The 17,170-nt window shown below is 39.4% G+C and overlaps 1 protein-coding gene across 1 annotated transcript in view; it reads left to right on the forward strand.

The window, feature by feature from the left end:
- Window positions 1–17,170, forward strand: part of ipo11 (importin 11) — a 711,960-nt gene that overhangs the window by 38,049 nt on the left and 656,741 nt on the right. The window contains exon 2 of the mRNA XM_067986592.1: window positions 670–814. Within this exon, the coding sequence (XP_067842693.1) occupies window positions 677–814 (138 nt within the window). The 5' untranslated portion in view covers window positions 670–676. The remainder of the gene's footprint in view (window positions 1–669; window positions 815–17,170) is intronic.

Genomic DNA, 17,170 nt, shown 5'->3' on the forward strand with positions numbered 1-17,170 from the left:
TGAGCTTAAGACACAGAGACTTTCATTGTAACCCTCCCAGGTCCCCTGCACACTGGCAGATACAGGGCAGTGGGAGTCCACTTCTGTAAAAATCAGGTAAACAGACCACTTAAAGGAGTGATTGGCACCACTGAACCCTAGTTGATATCTATGGTAGACCCCAATCTATAACAATGAAAAAGTAGATTGTGTAATATAAATAAGACTCTGTTTTATATATTGCAAGCCTTCATAAAACCTTTGAAAGCCCTTTCACTCATAAAATGTGAGATGTTTTTAATCCAACTGCGTTGAACAATTGAAAGTAGTTTATATGTTTAAACTATCCATAGTCTGTTTAATCACATCTTGTTTTAAGAGGGAACAGTTGCAATACAAGTGTTATATTTGATGGACTGTGTGCAGTTGATTCTTGCATTATAACATTTGGTGTTTTGAATGCAGTAGGCTCTCATCACTACAACATAATCTCTTGATAATTTTGTCAGTGATTTGTAAAGATGGCTATATGAATTGCCTTCTATAACATACATATCACTTTTTATACAGTGCTATTGATCTATTGTACTAGACTGTTGAAACACTAATAGAAATTTTATTCTTTGCTCATTTTTCAGTGTTAACTTTTATCACTATATATGTTGAAAGTGCTTTTTATTTTCATGCCAGGTTCTCTATGGATATCAATAGTGCTAGCACTGTTGTCCTGCAGACTTTGACCCAGGCTACAAGTCAAGACACTGCTGTATTGAAGCCAGCTGAAGAGCGGTTGAAACAATGGGAGACACAACCTGGTTTCTATTCAGCCTTGTTGGTGGGTTATACTTTCACAGCTACTTAAGTGGCTCAGCATGAACAGATGCAACAGCTTGCTGTATAACTGGCAGCTACACGAGCAATTAGTCTAATTTGTAATCATGTTTGGTGGGATGGTGAGAGGATAACTCATTTCTTAAATTCATAAAATATATTAAAAAAATAGTATTTTGAAACATCCTTGCGATGTGCACATTTAAGGTCTCATTATAAGCATTGGAATATCAATTTAAGTTACTGGTAATTTTACCTAGTTTTTTTAAAAAAAGACAAAGATATATTTAGGTTACTGTTTTGCGAGGATGCCTAATCTGTGAATTAAATTGCAGTGTAAATATTTATGCATTGTCAGATTTCATTAGCATCTATTACATCCAGAAGGTGATTATGTCTGGACCATATTTTTCAGAAAATTCACGTTAAAAATATATATTTCACCCCTATCTTGGAACTCTCATGAACATGGCTGAGATATTTTCTGCAAATATTTGTGTCTGTTCTTGATCTGGCTGTTGGGAAATGCCTCATAGTCGCTAAGGTAGTTTGACTTTATCTCCGAGATAAATCACAGAATCATGGAACGATACAGCACAGAAGGCCGCCATTTGGCCCACCTTGCCTGTGCCGGCTCTTTGAAAGAGCTATCCAATTAGTTCTACTCCCCGGCTCTTTCCCCGTAGCCCTGTAATTTTTTTCCCTTCAAGTATTTATCCAATTCCCTTTTGAAAGTTACTATTGAATCTGCCTCCACCACCCTTTGAGGCAATACAACTCACTGCGTAAATTTTTTTTTCTTCATGTCGCCTCCGGTTCTTTTGCCAATTACCTTAAATCTCTGTCCTCTGTTTACCCCCCCCCCCCCCCAGCCACTATTTATTCTATCAGAACCGTTCATGATTTGAACACCTCTATAAAATCTACTCTTAACCTTCTCTGCTATAAGGAGAACAACCCCTGCTTCTCCAGTCTCTCCACATAATGAAGTCCCTCATTCCTGGTACCATTCTAGTATGTCTCTTCTGTACCCTCTCTAAGGCCTTGACATCCTTCCTAAAGTGTGGTGCCCAGATTTGAACTCAATACTCCAGTTGAGGCCTAACCGATGTTTTATAAAGGTTTAGCATAACTTCCATGCTTTTGTATTCTATGCCTCTATTTATAAAGCCCAGGATCCCATATGCTTTATTAACAGCCTTCTCAACTTGTCCTGCCACCTTCAAATATTTTTCTGTATATACCCCCAGGTCTCTCTGTTCCTGCACCTCCATCAAAATTGTACCATTTAGTTTATATTACCTCTCCTCATTTTTCCTATCAAAATGTAAATTGCTAAGAAAAATTGGCAGATGAGACAGTGAACAAACAATGGAAAATGTTCAAATGGTGATGTTTAGGGTACAAACTAGACATGTTCTCACAAGAAGTATAGGGTCTGCAGCAAAAGCTGGAGCTCCTTTGATGAGTAAAGCAATTCCAAATAAAATAACACTTAAAAATAGAGGCATACGACAAATCTAGAGCTAATAACACAAAATCAAGTAGAGTATAGAAAATATAGAGGGAAAGGAAAAATAATCAAACGCAAAGACAGGGTATGTAGAAAGACTTCCAGGCAGCATAAAAGAGTAGTGCTAAAGGATTTTATCAGCAGAAAGTAAAAGAATAAATATAGGATAATGCTGATTAGAGATGTAAAAAGAACTCTTGCGGAGGAAGAAGAATTGGTGGAGATACTGAAAGGGTACTTTGCCTTGATTTTCACAGAAGTGTTTGTCATGGGAATGAAAACATACAACAGGAGGTGGAGAAATCAGAAAACTATGCATCAGGAAGTGGTCCTGAAAAAAATTGGTGGAATTTGAAGTAGAAAAGGCATTCTCTGCGTTCCTCCAACTCTGGCCTCCTACGCGTCCCCCACTTCCTTTGCCCCACAATTGGCAGCTGTGCCTTGAGCTCTGGAATTCCCCCCCCAAACCTCTTTGCCTCTCCACCTCCCTCTTCTCTTTTCAGACTCTGCTTATTACCTACTTCTTTAACCAAGCGTTTGGTCACCTGTCCTAATGTCTCCTTTGGTTCAGTGCTTGATAATGCTTCTGTGAAAAGCACTATATAGATATATGTTATTGTTGGAAGTGGACCGGTATTTGAAAAAGAAAAATTTTAGATTATGCTGAAAGGGACCAAGTGGATAATTCTTTCAGAGAGCCAACACAGATGCAATGGGCTGAATTGCCACCTGTGCGTTAAAATTGTATGATTCTTTCACCTTAAAAGCTGGGGAAATGTGTGACCTATTTGCTTCTGACAGTTTTGGGATTGAGAACTGTCTATGAATCTACATCATTATTTTTCCTGGCCTGAGATGTTGGAACATTATCCAGCTAGGCCATCACATTTTTTTAACACAGAATACCATTACAGCTTTCACCTTGGGACTTCCCTCTTGAAAAGAGGTAACTAAAAAGAGACTTAGTAATTTTTAAGATTGCTAGAATTGTGGAACCATACAGCGTAGAAGGAGGCTATCCAGCCCATTGTGCCTGTGCTGGCTCTTTGAAAGAGCTATCCAATTAGTCCCACTCCCCGGCCTTGCTCCCCATAGCCCTACAAATTTTTCCTTTTCAAGTACTTATCCAACTCCCCTATGACAGTTACAATTGAATCTGCTTCCTCCACCCTTTCAGGCAGTGGCATTCCAGATCATCATAACTTGCTGCGTAAAAAAAATTCTTCTCTGCCCCCTGGTTCTTTTGCCAATTATCTTTAATCTGTGTCCTCTGATTACCAACCCACCTGCCAGTGGAAACAGTTTCTCCTTATTTACTCTATCAAAACCCGTCATAATTTTGAACACCTTTTAAATCTCCCCTAATCTCCTTCACCTTCTTTGCTTTAAGGAGAACAATTATAGCTTTAAAATGTGGTGCTCTCAACTGGCGGAAGGTGGGAAGTGGGGTTTCACATGGATTGGTGCTGGGACCACTGTTATTCACAATTTACATTAACTATTTGGACTCTGGAATCGGAAGTACAATTTCAAAATTTGCGAATGACACCCCCCTTCAGTTAACACTGAGGAAGACTGCGACAAAATAGAAGGCCATAAAATGCAAACAGATCACGGGTTCATTTCTACAGGAATAGAATTGTAAAGCAGGGAAGTTATGTTAAATTTGTATAGATCCTTGGTTAGGCCACACTTAGAATACTGTGTACAGTTCTGGTCTCCATATTACAAAAAGGAGAAGGTGCAAAAAAGATTTACAAGGATGATAACAGAATCATCAAGAAATACTGAATAGACTGGGGCTCTTTTCTCTAGAAAAGAGAGGGCTGAGGGGTGACCTAAATTATGAAGGGTAGACATAGAGAAGATGTTTCCACTTGTGCAGGAGTCTAGTAATAGGGGCTATAACATCAGATAGTCACTATTAAATCCAACTAAGTATTCAGGAGAAACTTCTTTACCCATAGAGTGATTAGAATGTGGAACTTGCTCCCACATGGAGTAGTAGAGGCGAATAGCATGGATGTCTTTAAGGGGAAGCTAGATAAGTACATGAGGGAAAAAGGAATAGAAGGATTTGCAGATAGGGTTAGATTAAGTAGAGTGGGAAGAGGCTCATGTGGAGCTTAAACACTACCACAGGCCAGTTGGGCCGATTGACCTGTTTCTGTGCTATAAGTTCTATGTAATTCTAGTCTCTCCACATAACTGATGTTCGTCATCCCCAGAATCATCCTTGTAAATCCTCTCTGCACCCTCCCCAAGGCCTTGACATCCTTCATAAAGTGTGGTGACCACAATTGGCCACACTACTCTGGCGTGGACTATTTGAGCTAAATGGCCTGTTTCTGTGCTGAAAATTCTATGTACTCCAGCTGGGGCCTAATCAGTAATTTATAACGGTTTTGTATAACTTCCTTGCTTTTGTACTCTATGCCTCCATAAAACCAAGGATCCTATTTGCTTTTTTTATCAGCCGTATCAACTTGTCCTGCCACCTTCAAAGATTTGTGTATGTGAACCGCAAGGTCTCTGTTCCTGCACCTCCTTTAAAATGGCACCATTTAGTTTACATTGCCTCTCCTCATTCTTCTTTCTAAAATGCATCACTTAACACTTCCCTGCATTAAATTTCATCAGCCGTGTGTCTGTCCATCCACCATGTCCTCCTGAAGTCTGCTACTATGCCCCTACTACATTTCCAAGTTTCGTGTCATCTGCAAACTTTGAAATTATACCCTGTATACCTATGTCCAGGTCATTAATATATATCAAAAAGAGCTGTGGTCCTAATATCGACCTTTGGGGGACACCACTGTATCCTTTCTGAAAAACAACTGTTCTCCACGACTCTATTTTCCAACTCTTTGCCAATTTCACATCTACACTGCCACTGCCCCTTCAATCCCATGGGCTTCAATTTTGTTAACAAGTGGCATTTTATCAAACGCTTTCTAAAAGTCCAGATGCAAAACATCAGTTGCACTACCTTCATCAACCCCCTCCGTTATTGCATTGAAGAACTTAGTCAAATTTGTCAGACACGATTTGCCTTTAACAAATCCATGGCTGTTATTTATTAACCCATGTTCTTCTAAGTGACAATTAATTTTGTCTCGGATTATGGTCTAGAAATTTCCCCACCACCAATGTTAGGATTTGATAATTTGGAAACAAAAGTTATGATTGCTGAGTACAGAATGCAGGACCAACAAGCACGGATTTAAGGGAAGGAAAGGATTTAGTTCAGAATTTCTCAAGCAAAAGGATGAACAAATTGCCAGTATATTTGATCGAACAAGAAAGTTTAAGAGGGTATTAAAAAGAAAAGTTGTTGGCATCTGAACTGATTTATTTAAATTTTTGTTAGTAACTCTCTTTTGAAAGAGGTGTACCTGAATGTAGGCTAGATGGACTGACGGTAGTCACCTGCTAAAGTACACGACTTACTATTGAGTTCTTTTTAATACCGTACCTCATCTACTTGCATATTAGGTGACCCATTTATAAGACAAACCTTTCTTTCCTTCCCCCTCAAAATAGGAGCGGATCAAAATTAGAAAGCTTCTGTTCAACAAAAATTTTAACCACATGAGCTGCAACTCGTAAATATAGTTTCTTGTCACTGTTCTTTCTCATTTCATCCTAAGCATTACTGTGATCTGTTCCGCTACTGCTCCAGTGCTGTGATATTTAAATGGCAACTCTCTCTTCTAACTTCAGCCCTGGCTTCTGTTGCTGATATTCATGTTCAGTCCTGGTATTTATCCTGGCTGACTTTGACTTAATATAAATGTAAACTGTTTACTGTTCAGGTAATAGGAGGAAAATTGCTACTTAAGCATCATAACCCTGGAAGAGAGGAGGAACAGTGACTTGCAGGGATGCACCATTCTGGTTCTGCTGAATTCTTGGGAAAAATTCTTCCAGTACGGAAACATGTTGGAGTAGAAGATGAGTTTTCATTTTCACTCCAAACGAAAATTTATGGTAATGAAATTCAAGTTATAGAACTTGGAATTGAGGATAGTGATACTGTCAGAGCTTTCATATTGCACTTAGGTTAGTGGAAAAACCTTTTCATGTTGAGATTTTCTAATGCCTTCAATGACATTGTGAAAAATATAAGTAGTTTTTTATAACAATTTTGTTAGTTTATTTGTTAAGAAGTTATTCAATGGGTTCTATTAGTTGGTCAACTGGACAGAGTTTTAGAAAAGCAAATTTTATGCTGTTTCCCTGGGTGTATTCAAGTGATTTTAGAAAGAACTGTGACACTTCCATAGGCTTTAACTGTCAACACAATTCTCTTGTAAATCTTTGGGAAGTAGTAGGAAACTGTTCAAATTAAACATGTATTGTGTTGAAGTAAAAAGGATGTTTTACCTCCCTCTTTCCTTTATTGGTACAGATGAAAAATGTAAAAAAACCAAAAACTGCTAAACAAATTGGCAGTCAAGTGGAGCAGTACACCCCAACCATTCCCTAGAATCAACCCCCAGGGCTGTTTGCAGACCACTTTATAAGCTTTACTTGTCTTTCAATACCATATATCCTGCACCTATTCAGTATACTATAAATTGAATATCTGATCATTTGTTGTAATCAAAGAACAATTGTAATAAAAAGTTACCCTTAATACAGTCCATGAATGCAGTTGTTAAACCTTCACCATTGAGTCTTCTGGCCATTCTTTTTTCTATGCAGTCCCATACCTACGTGTTTGACTCTTAACTGCCCTCTGAAGTGGCCTAGCAAGCCACTCGGTTTTATTAAATCGCTACAAAGAATAAAACCGGACCGACCTCTCGGCTGTGATCCAGTCATTGAATTAGGACATGACAAAAGCACACCCAGCCCAGTTGATCCTGCACAGTCATCCTCATCAAAATCTGGGTACTAGTGCTAAAATTGGGAGAGCTGTCCCACACACAGAAATGAGAAGAAAATAAGGTTACTTTTTAAAAATAAAATAATTGGTTTGTTGTAATCTGTTTGAGCAGCTTCCTGTGACTCACCGACATAGAAATGTAATGCTCCACTGTTGTGGACTTGTTGCTTGCCCGTAATACTTGGCAGTAACTACAAATGTAGTTTTCAAGTGCAATCACAGTTTTGCACAAGTTTCTACAATGGTAAAATAATAATGCGGCCAATATGTGTGTGGATAGAGAAAAAAATAGGTGCTATTGACAGCCAAGAGAACTATTTGAAGTGACAAAATTTAGTGTTCTCCACAATCTGTTTTGTGGAGACAGATTTGTCTTGGGGCCAGAAAACTACTGAAGTGCTCTAAAGATAGCTGAAGAAAGAATGTTTTTAATGTTATGTACAATGCAAATTGCTAACCGTTGTGCTCTGTTGGCTAGATCTCTGGTAGAAAAAAGCTCAGTCATCAAAAAAGTTTACAGTCTTGCAATTTTCATTTGTTTTCTTTTGTAACATTCTTGTAGGGCTCTGGATAGCATTAAGTGTAGTGCTGTAATCTTAATTTAAAAATACAGTTTTTTAAATCTTTAAAGTAGGTATTAGATTTTGGAAATGTTGGTGAAATGAATTGAAACAGTTCTTTGTATGCTAGAGGCATGTACATTTTATTTAGAGATGTACTAGATAGAACTGCATGTTCATCTCATCACTTCAGAAGTGATTGCCAGCCTTATTCCGCTTCTCAGCAGTCACTGAATGATTGGTTTGTAATATGATGCTTTCTTTCTAGATAAAAATTACCATCACATTTATTCTCGAGTGTTGTACTAGCGTGGCCGTTTTATTGTAACATAAGTGTTTCTAAGTTGTTGCAACAACTGATGCTAAAGGACATTCCAGATTGTTTTCATCTCTTCGCCTTTATTGTAACGTGATTTGGCTCCCTGACAAGGTGAACCTTGATTTATTACTGCACTGTATAAAACATGAACATTTTAGTTGAAAAATTAATTTTGTGACTGTCTTGGAGACAGGAAACTGGTTAGAACAGTTATTACATTTTAAACAAAAGGAATTAAATGAACGACTTATTTTACAGGCTTGACTCAATGGTATCACACTTAGCTCTGAATTAGAAGGCCTGAGTTCAAGTCTCACTGCAGGATTTGAGTATGTAATCTTGGCTGACGCTTCAGTGCAGTAATGAGGGAGCGCTGCATTGTCAGAGCTGCCATCTTTCCGATGAGACTTTAAACTGAGGCCCCGTCCTCCTGTTCAGTTGGACGTAAAATATCCCATGACGAAGAGTGGAAGAGTTCTCCTGGTGTCCTGACCAACATTCATCCTTTAACCAACATCACAAAAACAGATTAAATGGTCATTTCATTGGTGTTAGTGTGATAAAGGAACAGATCATCCATTTTGTTGCTCAGAATTAATGAGGAATGTATAATTTAATCCACAGAATATATTCATTGTTTGGAGGGATTGCAAGGGATCTCATTGAGAAGTGCAGATAACAACTTGCATTTTCATAGCGCTTTCAATGTAGAAAAATATCCAACGGCACTTCAGAGCTTTAAGGAAAAAGGAATTCTGAGCCAAAGAAGGAAAGATTAGTAGGTGTGACTAAAAGTTTAACCAAAGAGGTGAATTTTAAGGATGGTCATAAACGAGGAAAGGGAATTGGAGAGGCGAAGTGACTTAGGAAAGAAATTCCAAAGTATGGCCCCCAGAAAGCTGAAGGCATAGCTGCCATTGGTAGTGCGAAAGGAGTTGGGGATATACAAGAGGCCACAGTCAAGGAATGGAGAGTTTGGGTGAGGGCTTGCAGGGCTGGAGGAGGTTACAAAGATCGGGAGGGGGTAAAGACTTGGAGGGATTCAAATACAAGGATGAGAATTTAAAATGTGAGGCATTGGGAGACTTGAAGCACAAGTTAGATGCAGGGTAAAATTCCTCCTAGAATATCCTAGCAGCGTACCTTGACCCCCAACCTTCTAGCACCCTTCATTGAAAGATGGTGATACTTCTGTTGATTCTGATTTTATGCTGAGTTAGAAGATCTCAGATAGTAAAGCTATGACAGTAGCCTTCTGCTCTTGGTTAGGAAAGGGAAAAGTCAGCCAAGCTTCCCCCTTCTGACTGGTGAATGCTGCTGGAAAGTGCTTCATTTGTTGGAGGTTTTGATGAGTACAGGAATAGCTCAGCTGTGATTTTTGCCTTCATCTACTTTCCTTCACCCTGATAAATATATTTGCATTTATCCAGTGACTGATAATGTTGAAGCTTCTTGAAGCACTTCACAAAATAAATTACCGTTGATGTACAGTGATTTATAAGCAAGTGACCATGGTTGAGTAGCTTCTCAACACAGACTTTCTAGGCTCACACATGAACGAATAACCACTTTGTTTTGGCACCCGAAGATTGCTGATCCAGTGATGTTGTACCTGAGCATACATTGCTATCTTCACGTTCGGTTGTGTAAGGGAGAAATTTAGAAGAAAAAGATTATTCAAAGAATAGTTTACAAGAGAAAGAAATGGCAACCAGCTAGAAATGCCTTTTTGGAAAGAAAGAACTTGCATTTATAGCACATGAACATTTTTTTTGAACATGTTATTTGAGCATAAACACGTGTTTCCAACATCTCAAAGGACTTCACATATATTGAACTATTTTGTTGACTGTTAGGCAAGCAAATTGAGCAGCCATTGTTGTCTTCAGGGAAGAATCCACTAAAAACAATAAATCAAATGACCAATGATTTTTTTTTGTTGTCAGTTCAGCGAGGAATACTGGCCAATTTGTTGCCTGCTTCTCTTTGATGATATGGGATATTTAGCATCCCCATAACCACTGGAACAAGCAGATTGGGTCTCAGTTTAATCCCTTATTCAACAGAATTACATAAAATTTACAGCACAGAAACAGGCTATTCGGCCCAACTCGTCTGCCGGTGTTTATGCTCCATGAACGTTCTCCCACCGTACTTCATCTAATCCTATCTGCATATCCTTCTATTCCTTTCACCCTCATAAACTTATCTAGCTTCCCCTTAAATGCATCTATGCTATTCGCCTCAACTCTGTCATGTGGCAGCAAGTTCCACATACTAACCACTCTCTGAGTAAAGACGTATCTCATGAATTCCTTATTGGCTTTATTAGCGACTATTTTATTAACTATACCCCCAATTTGGTGTCATTTGCAAATTTTGAAATTGCATTTCCGATTCTAGAGTCATATTTCTTTAGAAATAAACCTCAATGCTTCATTTGCATTTTTTTTGGCCTTGTTATCTTGTGTTGCTACTTTTAATGATTTGTGAATGTGTAGCCCTAGATCCCTTTGTGCCTCCACCCCATTTCGACTTTTATTTTCCAAGGAGTATGTGGCCTCCTTATTCCTCCTACCAAAATGCACCACATCACAGTACATTGAAATTAACTTGCCATTTACATGCCCATTCTGCAAGTTTATTAACATCATCTTGTATTTTGTTGCAGTCTTCCTTAGTATTAACTATGCCCCCAATTTGGTATTATCTGCAAATTTTGAAATTGTACCTCCGAGTCCAAATTGTTTATGTAGATGGTGAACAGCAGTGGTCCCAGCACCGATTCATGTGGCACACTACTTTCCACCTTCCACCAGTCTGGATAACTACCTTTAACCCCTACTCTCTCTCTGTTTTGTAGTCAGCTTGCTGTTCGTTCTGCTACTTGTCCGCTGACTCTACATGCTCTGATCTTAGGCATGAGTCTGCTATGCGGTACCTTATCAAAGGCCTTTTGAAAATCCAAGTATATTACATCAATTGCATTACCCTTGTCTACTCTTTGTTACTTTTTCAAAGAATTCAATAAGGTTGGTCAACCTTTTGAAATCTGTGTTGACTATTCTTTATTATATTTTTGGTTTCTAGATATTTTTCTGCTACATCGTTGAATAAAGATTCAATTATCTTTCCTACAACCGACATTAAGCTAACTGGCCTATAGTTTTTTGGACTTGTTCTATCTCCCTTTTTAAATATAGGAATAGCATTAGTTGTCCTCCAGCACTATATTCTAAGTTTAACTAGTTTATCAATTATCTCCCCTGTTTATTTGTCTTGATATCTTTCTTGATCTTTTCTTCTAATGTCATGTCCACTCCCTTGGTGTCCCTGGTAAATAGTGAGACAAAGTAATTATAATGCAACATTCCCTCAGTTCTGCAATGGAGTGTCAAGTTTTGGAAAGAGGCTTGAACCTACAAGTTTTTGTCTCAGAGGTAAGTGTACTACCAAAAAAGCCAAAGTGACAGTTGCTCTTGCAGAGATGATGAATTTAGAGGGAGTAAATACCGCTCTTCATTGATCTTAGACACTTGAGTTTGTTAAACCTAAATTACTGCTTATGCTGCATACCATTTTTGCACATACATATAAAAACAATGTGGAGCCCATAGAGATGTATTTGTGTGTCCAACCTCTGTGGGGTCACCTGAATACCAAAATGTCTAATGTTCTTTTCTTTAAAACTGAGAGAAAAAGTGACATTCTGCTATCAAACTTATTACTTCAATAATGGGACATTTAGCATCCCCTCCACCACTGGAACAAGTAGATAAGGTATAACTGAAGCCATATTTTTTTGATTGCAATAAAAAGTGTGGCAGCATAATGTCACTTTTTGTTGCAGTCTTGTAGAAAAGAACATTAGGTATTTTATTATTGAGGTGACCGTGTGCCATTTAGTCACACCTCTGTGGAACCCATCTTTTAGACCATAAGAGATAGGAGCAGGAGTAGGCCATTCGGCCCCTCGAGCCTGCTCCGCCATTTAATGAGATCATGGCTGATCTGATTTTTACATCAACTCCACTTTCCCGCCCTTTCCCCATACCCTTTGACTCCCTTGCTGATCAAGCATTTGTCTAACTCAGCCTTGAATGTATTCAATGACTCAGCCTCCACAGCTTTTTGGGGTAAAGAATTCCAAAGAGTCACGACCCTCTGGGAGAAGAAATTCCTCCTCATTTCCGTCTTAAACGGCCGACTCCTTATTCTGAGACTTTTAGATTCCCCCACGAGGGGTAACATCCTCTCAGCATCTACCCTATCGAGTCCCCTCAGAATCTTATATGTTTCAGTAAGACCTCCTCTCATTCTTCTAAACTCCAATGAGTATAGACCCAACCTGTTCAATATTTCCTCATAAGACAACCCTTCCATACCGGAATCAACCTAGTGAACTTTCTCTGAACTGCCTCCAATGCAAGTATGTCCTTCCTTAAATAAGGGCACCAAAACTGTACGCAGTACTCCAGGTGTGGCCTCACCAGCACCCTGTACAGTTGTAGCATGACTTCCCTGCTTTTAAACTCCACCCCCTTAGAAATAAAGGCCAATATTCCGTTTGCTTTCCAGATTACCTGCTTGCACCTGTATGTTGACTTTTTGCTTTTCACGTACAAGGACACCCAGATCCCTCTACTGCAGCATTTTGTAGTATTTCTCCATTCAAATAATATTTTGCTTTTTTATTTTTCTGTAGGTTCAGTTCAAATCTGAATTGTTTTAAAGTTGCCAGTTAGTACTTGACTGATGAAAGGTGGACTGCGATGGTGTGTGTTCATGTTGTTTGTATTGAATGTTTCAGTATATTTTTTAATTAAATTTTTTAAAATCTCATTTTTGTTGAAGGGAATAAATGACATTGCTGAATAATTCGTTAGTGTAGAAATTCAATTAAATTGCAAATGGAGAGAGACATGTTGGATAATAGATTTTCAAAGTGACAGCAAATAGGTGCTTATACTGAAATATTACCTATTCACAAAAACGTTATATGTAGCCAGAAACGTTATATGTAGCCAGAAACATTATGTGAGAAAGATGTGCAAAAGTGAAATGAAGTAGTGAATTAATGGGGTTAACTGCCCATGTAAAAAGATTTTAATGCATTTTTTTGCCTCTATTAATCAAAATTAATATATTAACCATTTCCTTTTTTTGGGTTAGCTGGGTGTCTGATCCATCATACTTCAATCTCTAAACCAAGCTGTTGTGAAATGCATAAGTTTCCATTTGTTTGCTATGGAGTGTACACTATTTTCCCACAGGGATATAACAAATTTACCCAAGCCCAAAGACATTGGGTGCAGGTTGGCAATATCCAAGGGTTAGGGATCCCCGAGTGTTTATGGGGGCACGTCTGGAGTTTTACCATCTAAAATGACTTAGCTTCTAGCACAGAACACTGGTAAGATTCCTGTTGCTTGTCCAGTCAGGACTATCCTATCTGATGAGGGATTTGCTTGTAGGTTCAGCTGCACCTTCAGTAACATCTGCCCCATGGCTCCCATCAACGAGCTAGCTGGCTGGTCCATTGTGGACACCTTACAGTGCTGCAGACCTGCCTGATACAAGTGTCAGATTACTGCATCTACACCCGATGAACTCTGTTCAGATCTTCTATCATCATGTATGATCTTGGAGCTAACTTGACACCACAAAACCCCACTTACCCCCCCCCCCGAACCAATGAGGATAGATGTTTTTGAATGCTGCGTTTAGCAGTTTAATTATTAAATCCAACGCCACTGCCAGGATGTGTAGTGCTTTTGCTAAAGTGTACATACTGAAATTTTTTTTACTTCAGATTCATCATCCTGCACAAACTTAAAATTCTTTGTAATCACAGTAGAAAGATTTGTATTTAATATTATGGGATATGCCACTGTAACTGGTTACCTATGGCCTTATTTGTCTAGTTGCCTTACATTACCTAATTGTGATGAGAAATCAAGAAAAGAGAACAATGCATTATACAAAACAGGTGTAAGCACAGAAGGAGGCCATTCGGCCCATCGAGCCTGTGCTGATTCATTGTACGAGCAATTCAGTTAGTGCCATTCCCCTGCTCTTTCCCCATAGCCATGCACATTTTTTCCCTTCTAGTATTTATCCAATTCCTTTTTGAAAGCCACGATTGAATCTGCTTCCACCACCCTTTTGGGCAGCGCATTCCAGATCATAACTACTCGCTGCGTAAAAAAGCTTCTTCCTCACGTCGCCTTTGGTTCTTTTGCCAATCACCTTAAATCTGTTCCCTCTGGTTCTCAACCCTTCCGCCAACAGGAACAGTTTTTATTTACTTTATCCAAACCCTTCATGATTTTGAACACTTATTTCAAATCTTCTCTCAATCTTCTCTGCTGTAAGGAGAAGAACCCCAGCTTCTCCAGTCTATCCACATATCTCAAGTCCCTCAACCCTAGAACCATTCTAGTAAATCTTTTCTGCACCCTCTCTAAGGCCTTCATGTTCTTCCTAAAGTGCGGTGCCCAGAATTAGACCCAATACTCCAGTTGCGGCCAAACCAGTGTTTTATATAGGTTCAATATAACTTCCCTGCTTTTGTGCTTTTTTGCCTCTATAAAGCCCAGGATCCTGCATGCTTTTTTAACTGCTTTCTCAACCTGTCCTGTCACCTTCAAAGATTTGTGCACATGTGCCCCCAGGCCACTCTTTCCCTGCACCCCCTTTATAATTGTACCATTTAGTTTATATTGCCTCTCCTCATGCTTCCTACCAAAATGTATCACTTCGCACTTCCCTGCCTTAAATTTCATCTGACATATGTCCGCCCATTCCACCAGCCTGTCCAGGTCATCTTGAAGTCTATTACTTTTATTCCATGGGCTTCAATTTTGCTGACAAGCCTATCATGTGGCACTTTATCAAATGCCTTATGAAAGTCCATATACACAACAACCGCATTGCCCTCATCAACCCCCTCGGTTTCCTCATCAAAAAACTCAATCAAGTTAGTTAAACATGATTTGCCTTTAACAAATCCGTGCTGGGTTTCCTTTATTAATCCACACTTGTCCAATTGACTTAATTTTTTCCAGGATAATCGTTTCTAAAAGCTTCCCCACTACCGAGGTTAAATTGACTGGCCTGTAGTTGCTGGGTTTATCCTTACACCCTTTTTTGAACAAGGGTGTAACATTTGCAGTTCTCCAGTCCTCTGGCACCACCCCGATATCTATCTAAGGAGGATTGGGAGATTGTGGCCAGCACCTCTGCAATTTCCACCCGTACATTCTTAACTTTTTAGCTTATAGGAGTTGGGATGTATCCTATCCAGACCAGGTGACTTATCTACTTTAAGTGTAGCCAGCCTTTCTAGTACCTCCTCTTCAATTTTTAGCCCATCCAGTATCTTAACTACCTCCTCTTTTACTGTGACTTTGGCAGCATCTTCTTCCTCGGTAAAGACAGATGCAAAGTACTCATTTAGTATCTCAGCCATGCCCTCTGCCTCCACGTGTAGATCTCCTTTTTGGTCTCTAATCGGCCCCACCCTCCTTTTGCTACCTGTTTACTAGTTATATGCCTATAGAAGACAAATGGGATCCTGGGCTTCATAAATAGAGTACAAAAGCAAGGAAGTTACATTGAACCTTTATAAAATACTGGTTCGGCCACAACTTGAGTATTTTGTCCAATTCTGAGCACCACACTTTAGCAAGGATGTGAAGGCCTTAGAGAGGGTGCAGAAAAGATTTACGAGAATGGTTCCAAGGTTGAGGGGCTTCAGTTACGTGGATAGACTGGAGAAGCTGGGCTTGTTCTCCTTAGAGCAGAGAAGGTCGAGAGGAGATTTGAAAGAAGTGTTTAAAATCATGACGGGTTTAGATAAAGTAAATAAAGAGGAACTGTTCCCATTGGTGGAAGAATAGAGAACCAGAGGACACAGATTTAAGGTGATTGGCAAAAGAACCAAAGCGACTTGAGGAAAAACACTTTTAGGCAGTGAGCAGTTATGATCTGGAATGCGCTGCCTGAAAGGGTGGTGGATATAGATTCAATCGTGGCTTTCAAAAAGGAATTGGATAAATATTTGAAGAGAAAATATTTGCATGGCTACGGGGGAATGGGACTAACTGGATTGCTTTTACAAAGCTGGCACAGGCTCGATTGGCTGAATGGCCTCCTGTGCTGTAACGATTCTATTCTATGATTCTTCCTCGTGGGAATGTACGTAGACCGTACGCGAACCATCTCCTCTTCAAAGGCCGTCCGTTGTTCGATTACAACAGGATTGCCTGCCGATCTTTGATTCCAATTTGCCCGGGCCAGATCCGTTCTCAACCCACTGAAATTGGCCCTCCTCCAATTAAGTATTTTTACTCTAGATTGCTCCTTTTCCTTTTCCATAACTAATCTAAACTTTATGATACAATGATCACTGTTCCCTAAATGTTCCCCCACTGATACTTGCTCCACTTGACCCACTTCATTCCCCACAACTTGATCCAGCAATGCCTCCTTCCTCGTTGGGCTGGAAACATACTGATCAAGAAAGCTCTCCTGAACACACTTCAGAAATTCCTTCCCCTCTTTGCCCTTTACATGATTACTATCCCAGTCGATATTAGGATAGTTGAATTCCCCCATTATCAATACTCTATAGTTCTTGCACCTCTCTGTAATTTCCCTGCAAATTTGCTCCTCTATATCCTTCCCAGTAGCTGGTGGTCTATACAATACACCCAGTAGTGTAATGGCGCATCTTAATTCTAACCAAATAGATTCTGTCCTTGACCCCTCAAGGACACCCTCTCTCTCTCTCCAGCACTGCAATATTCTCCTTAATCAATACTGCCACCCCCCTCCTTTTTTTCCTTCCCTATCTTTCCTGAACACCTTGCATCCAGGAATATTTAGTACCCAATGCTGCCCTTTTTTGACCCAGGTCTCCGTTATCATCACTACATCATATTCCCATGTAGTTATTTTCGCCTGCAGCTCACCAACCTTATTTCCATGCTTCGTGTATTCTAGATTTCTAGTTCTTTTGCCAATTATTTTAAATCTATGACCTCTGGTTACCGACCCTCTTGCCAGAGGAAACA

This window comes from Heptranchias perlo, chromosome 1 (assembly GCF_035084215.1).
Source record: "Heptranchias perlo isolate sHepPer1 chromosome 1, sHepPer1.hap1, whole genome shotgun sequence".
NCBI lineage: Eukaryota > Metazoa > Chordata > Chondrichthyes > Hexanchiformes > Hexanchidae > Heptranchias > Heptranchias perlo.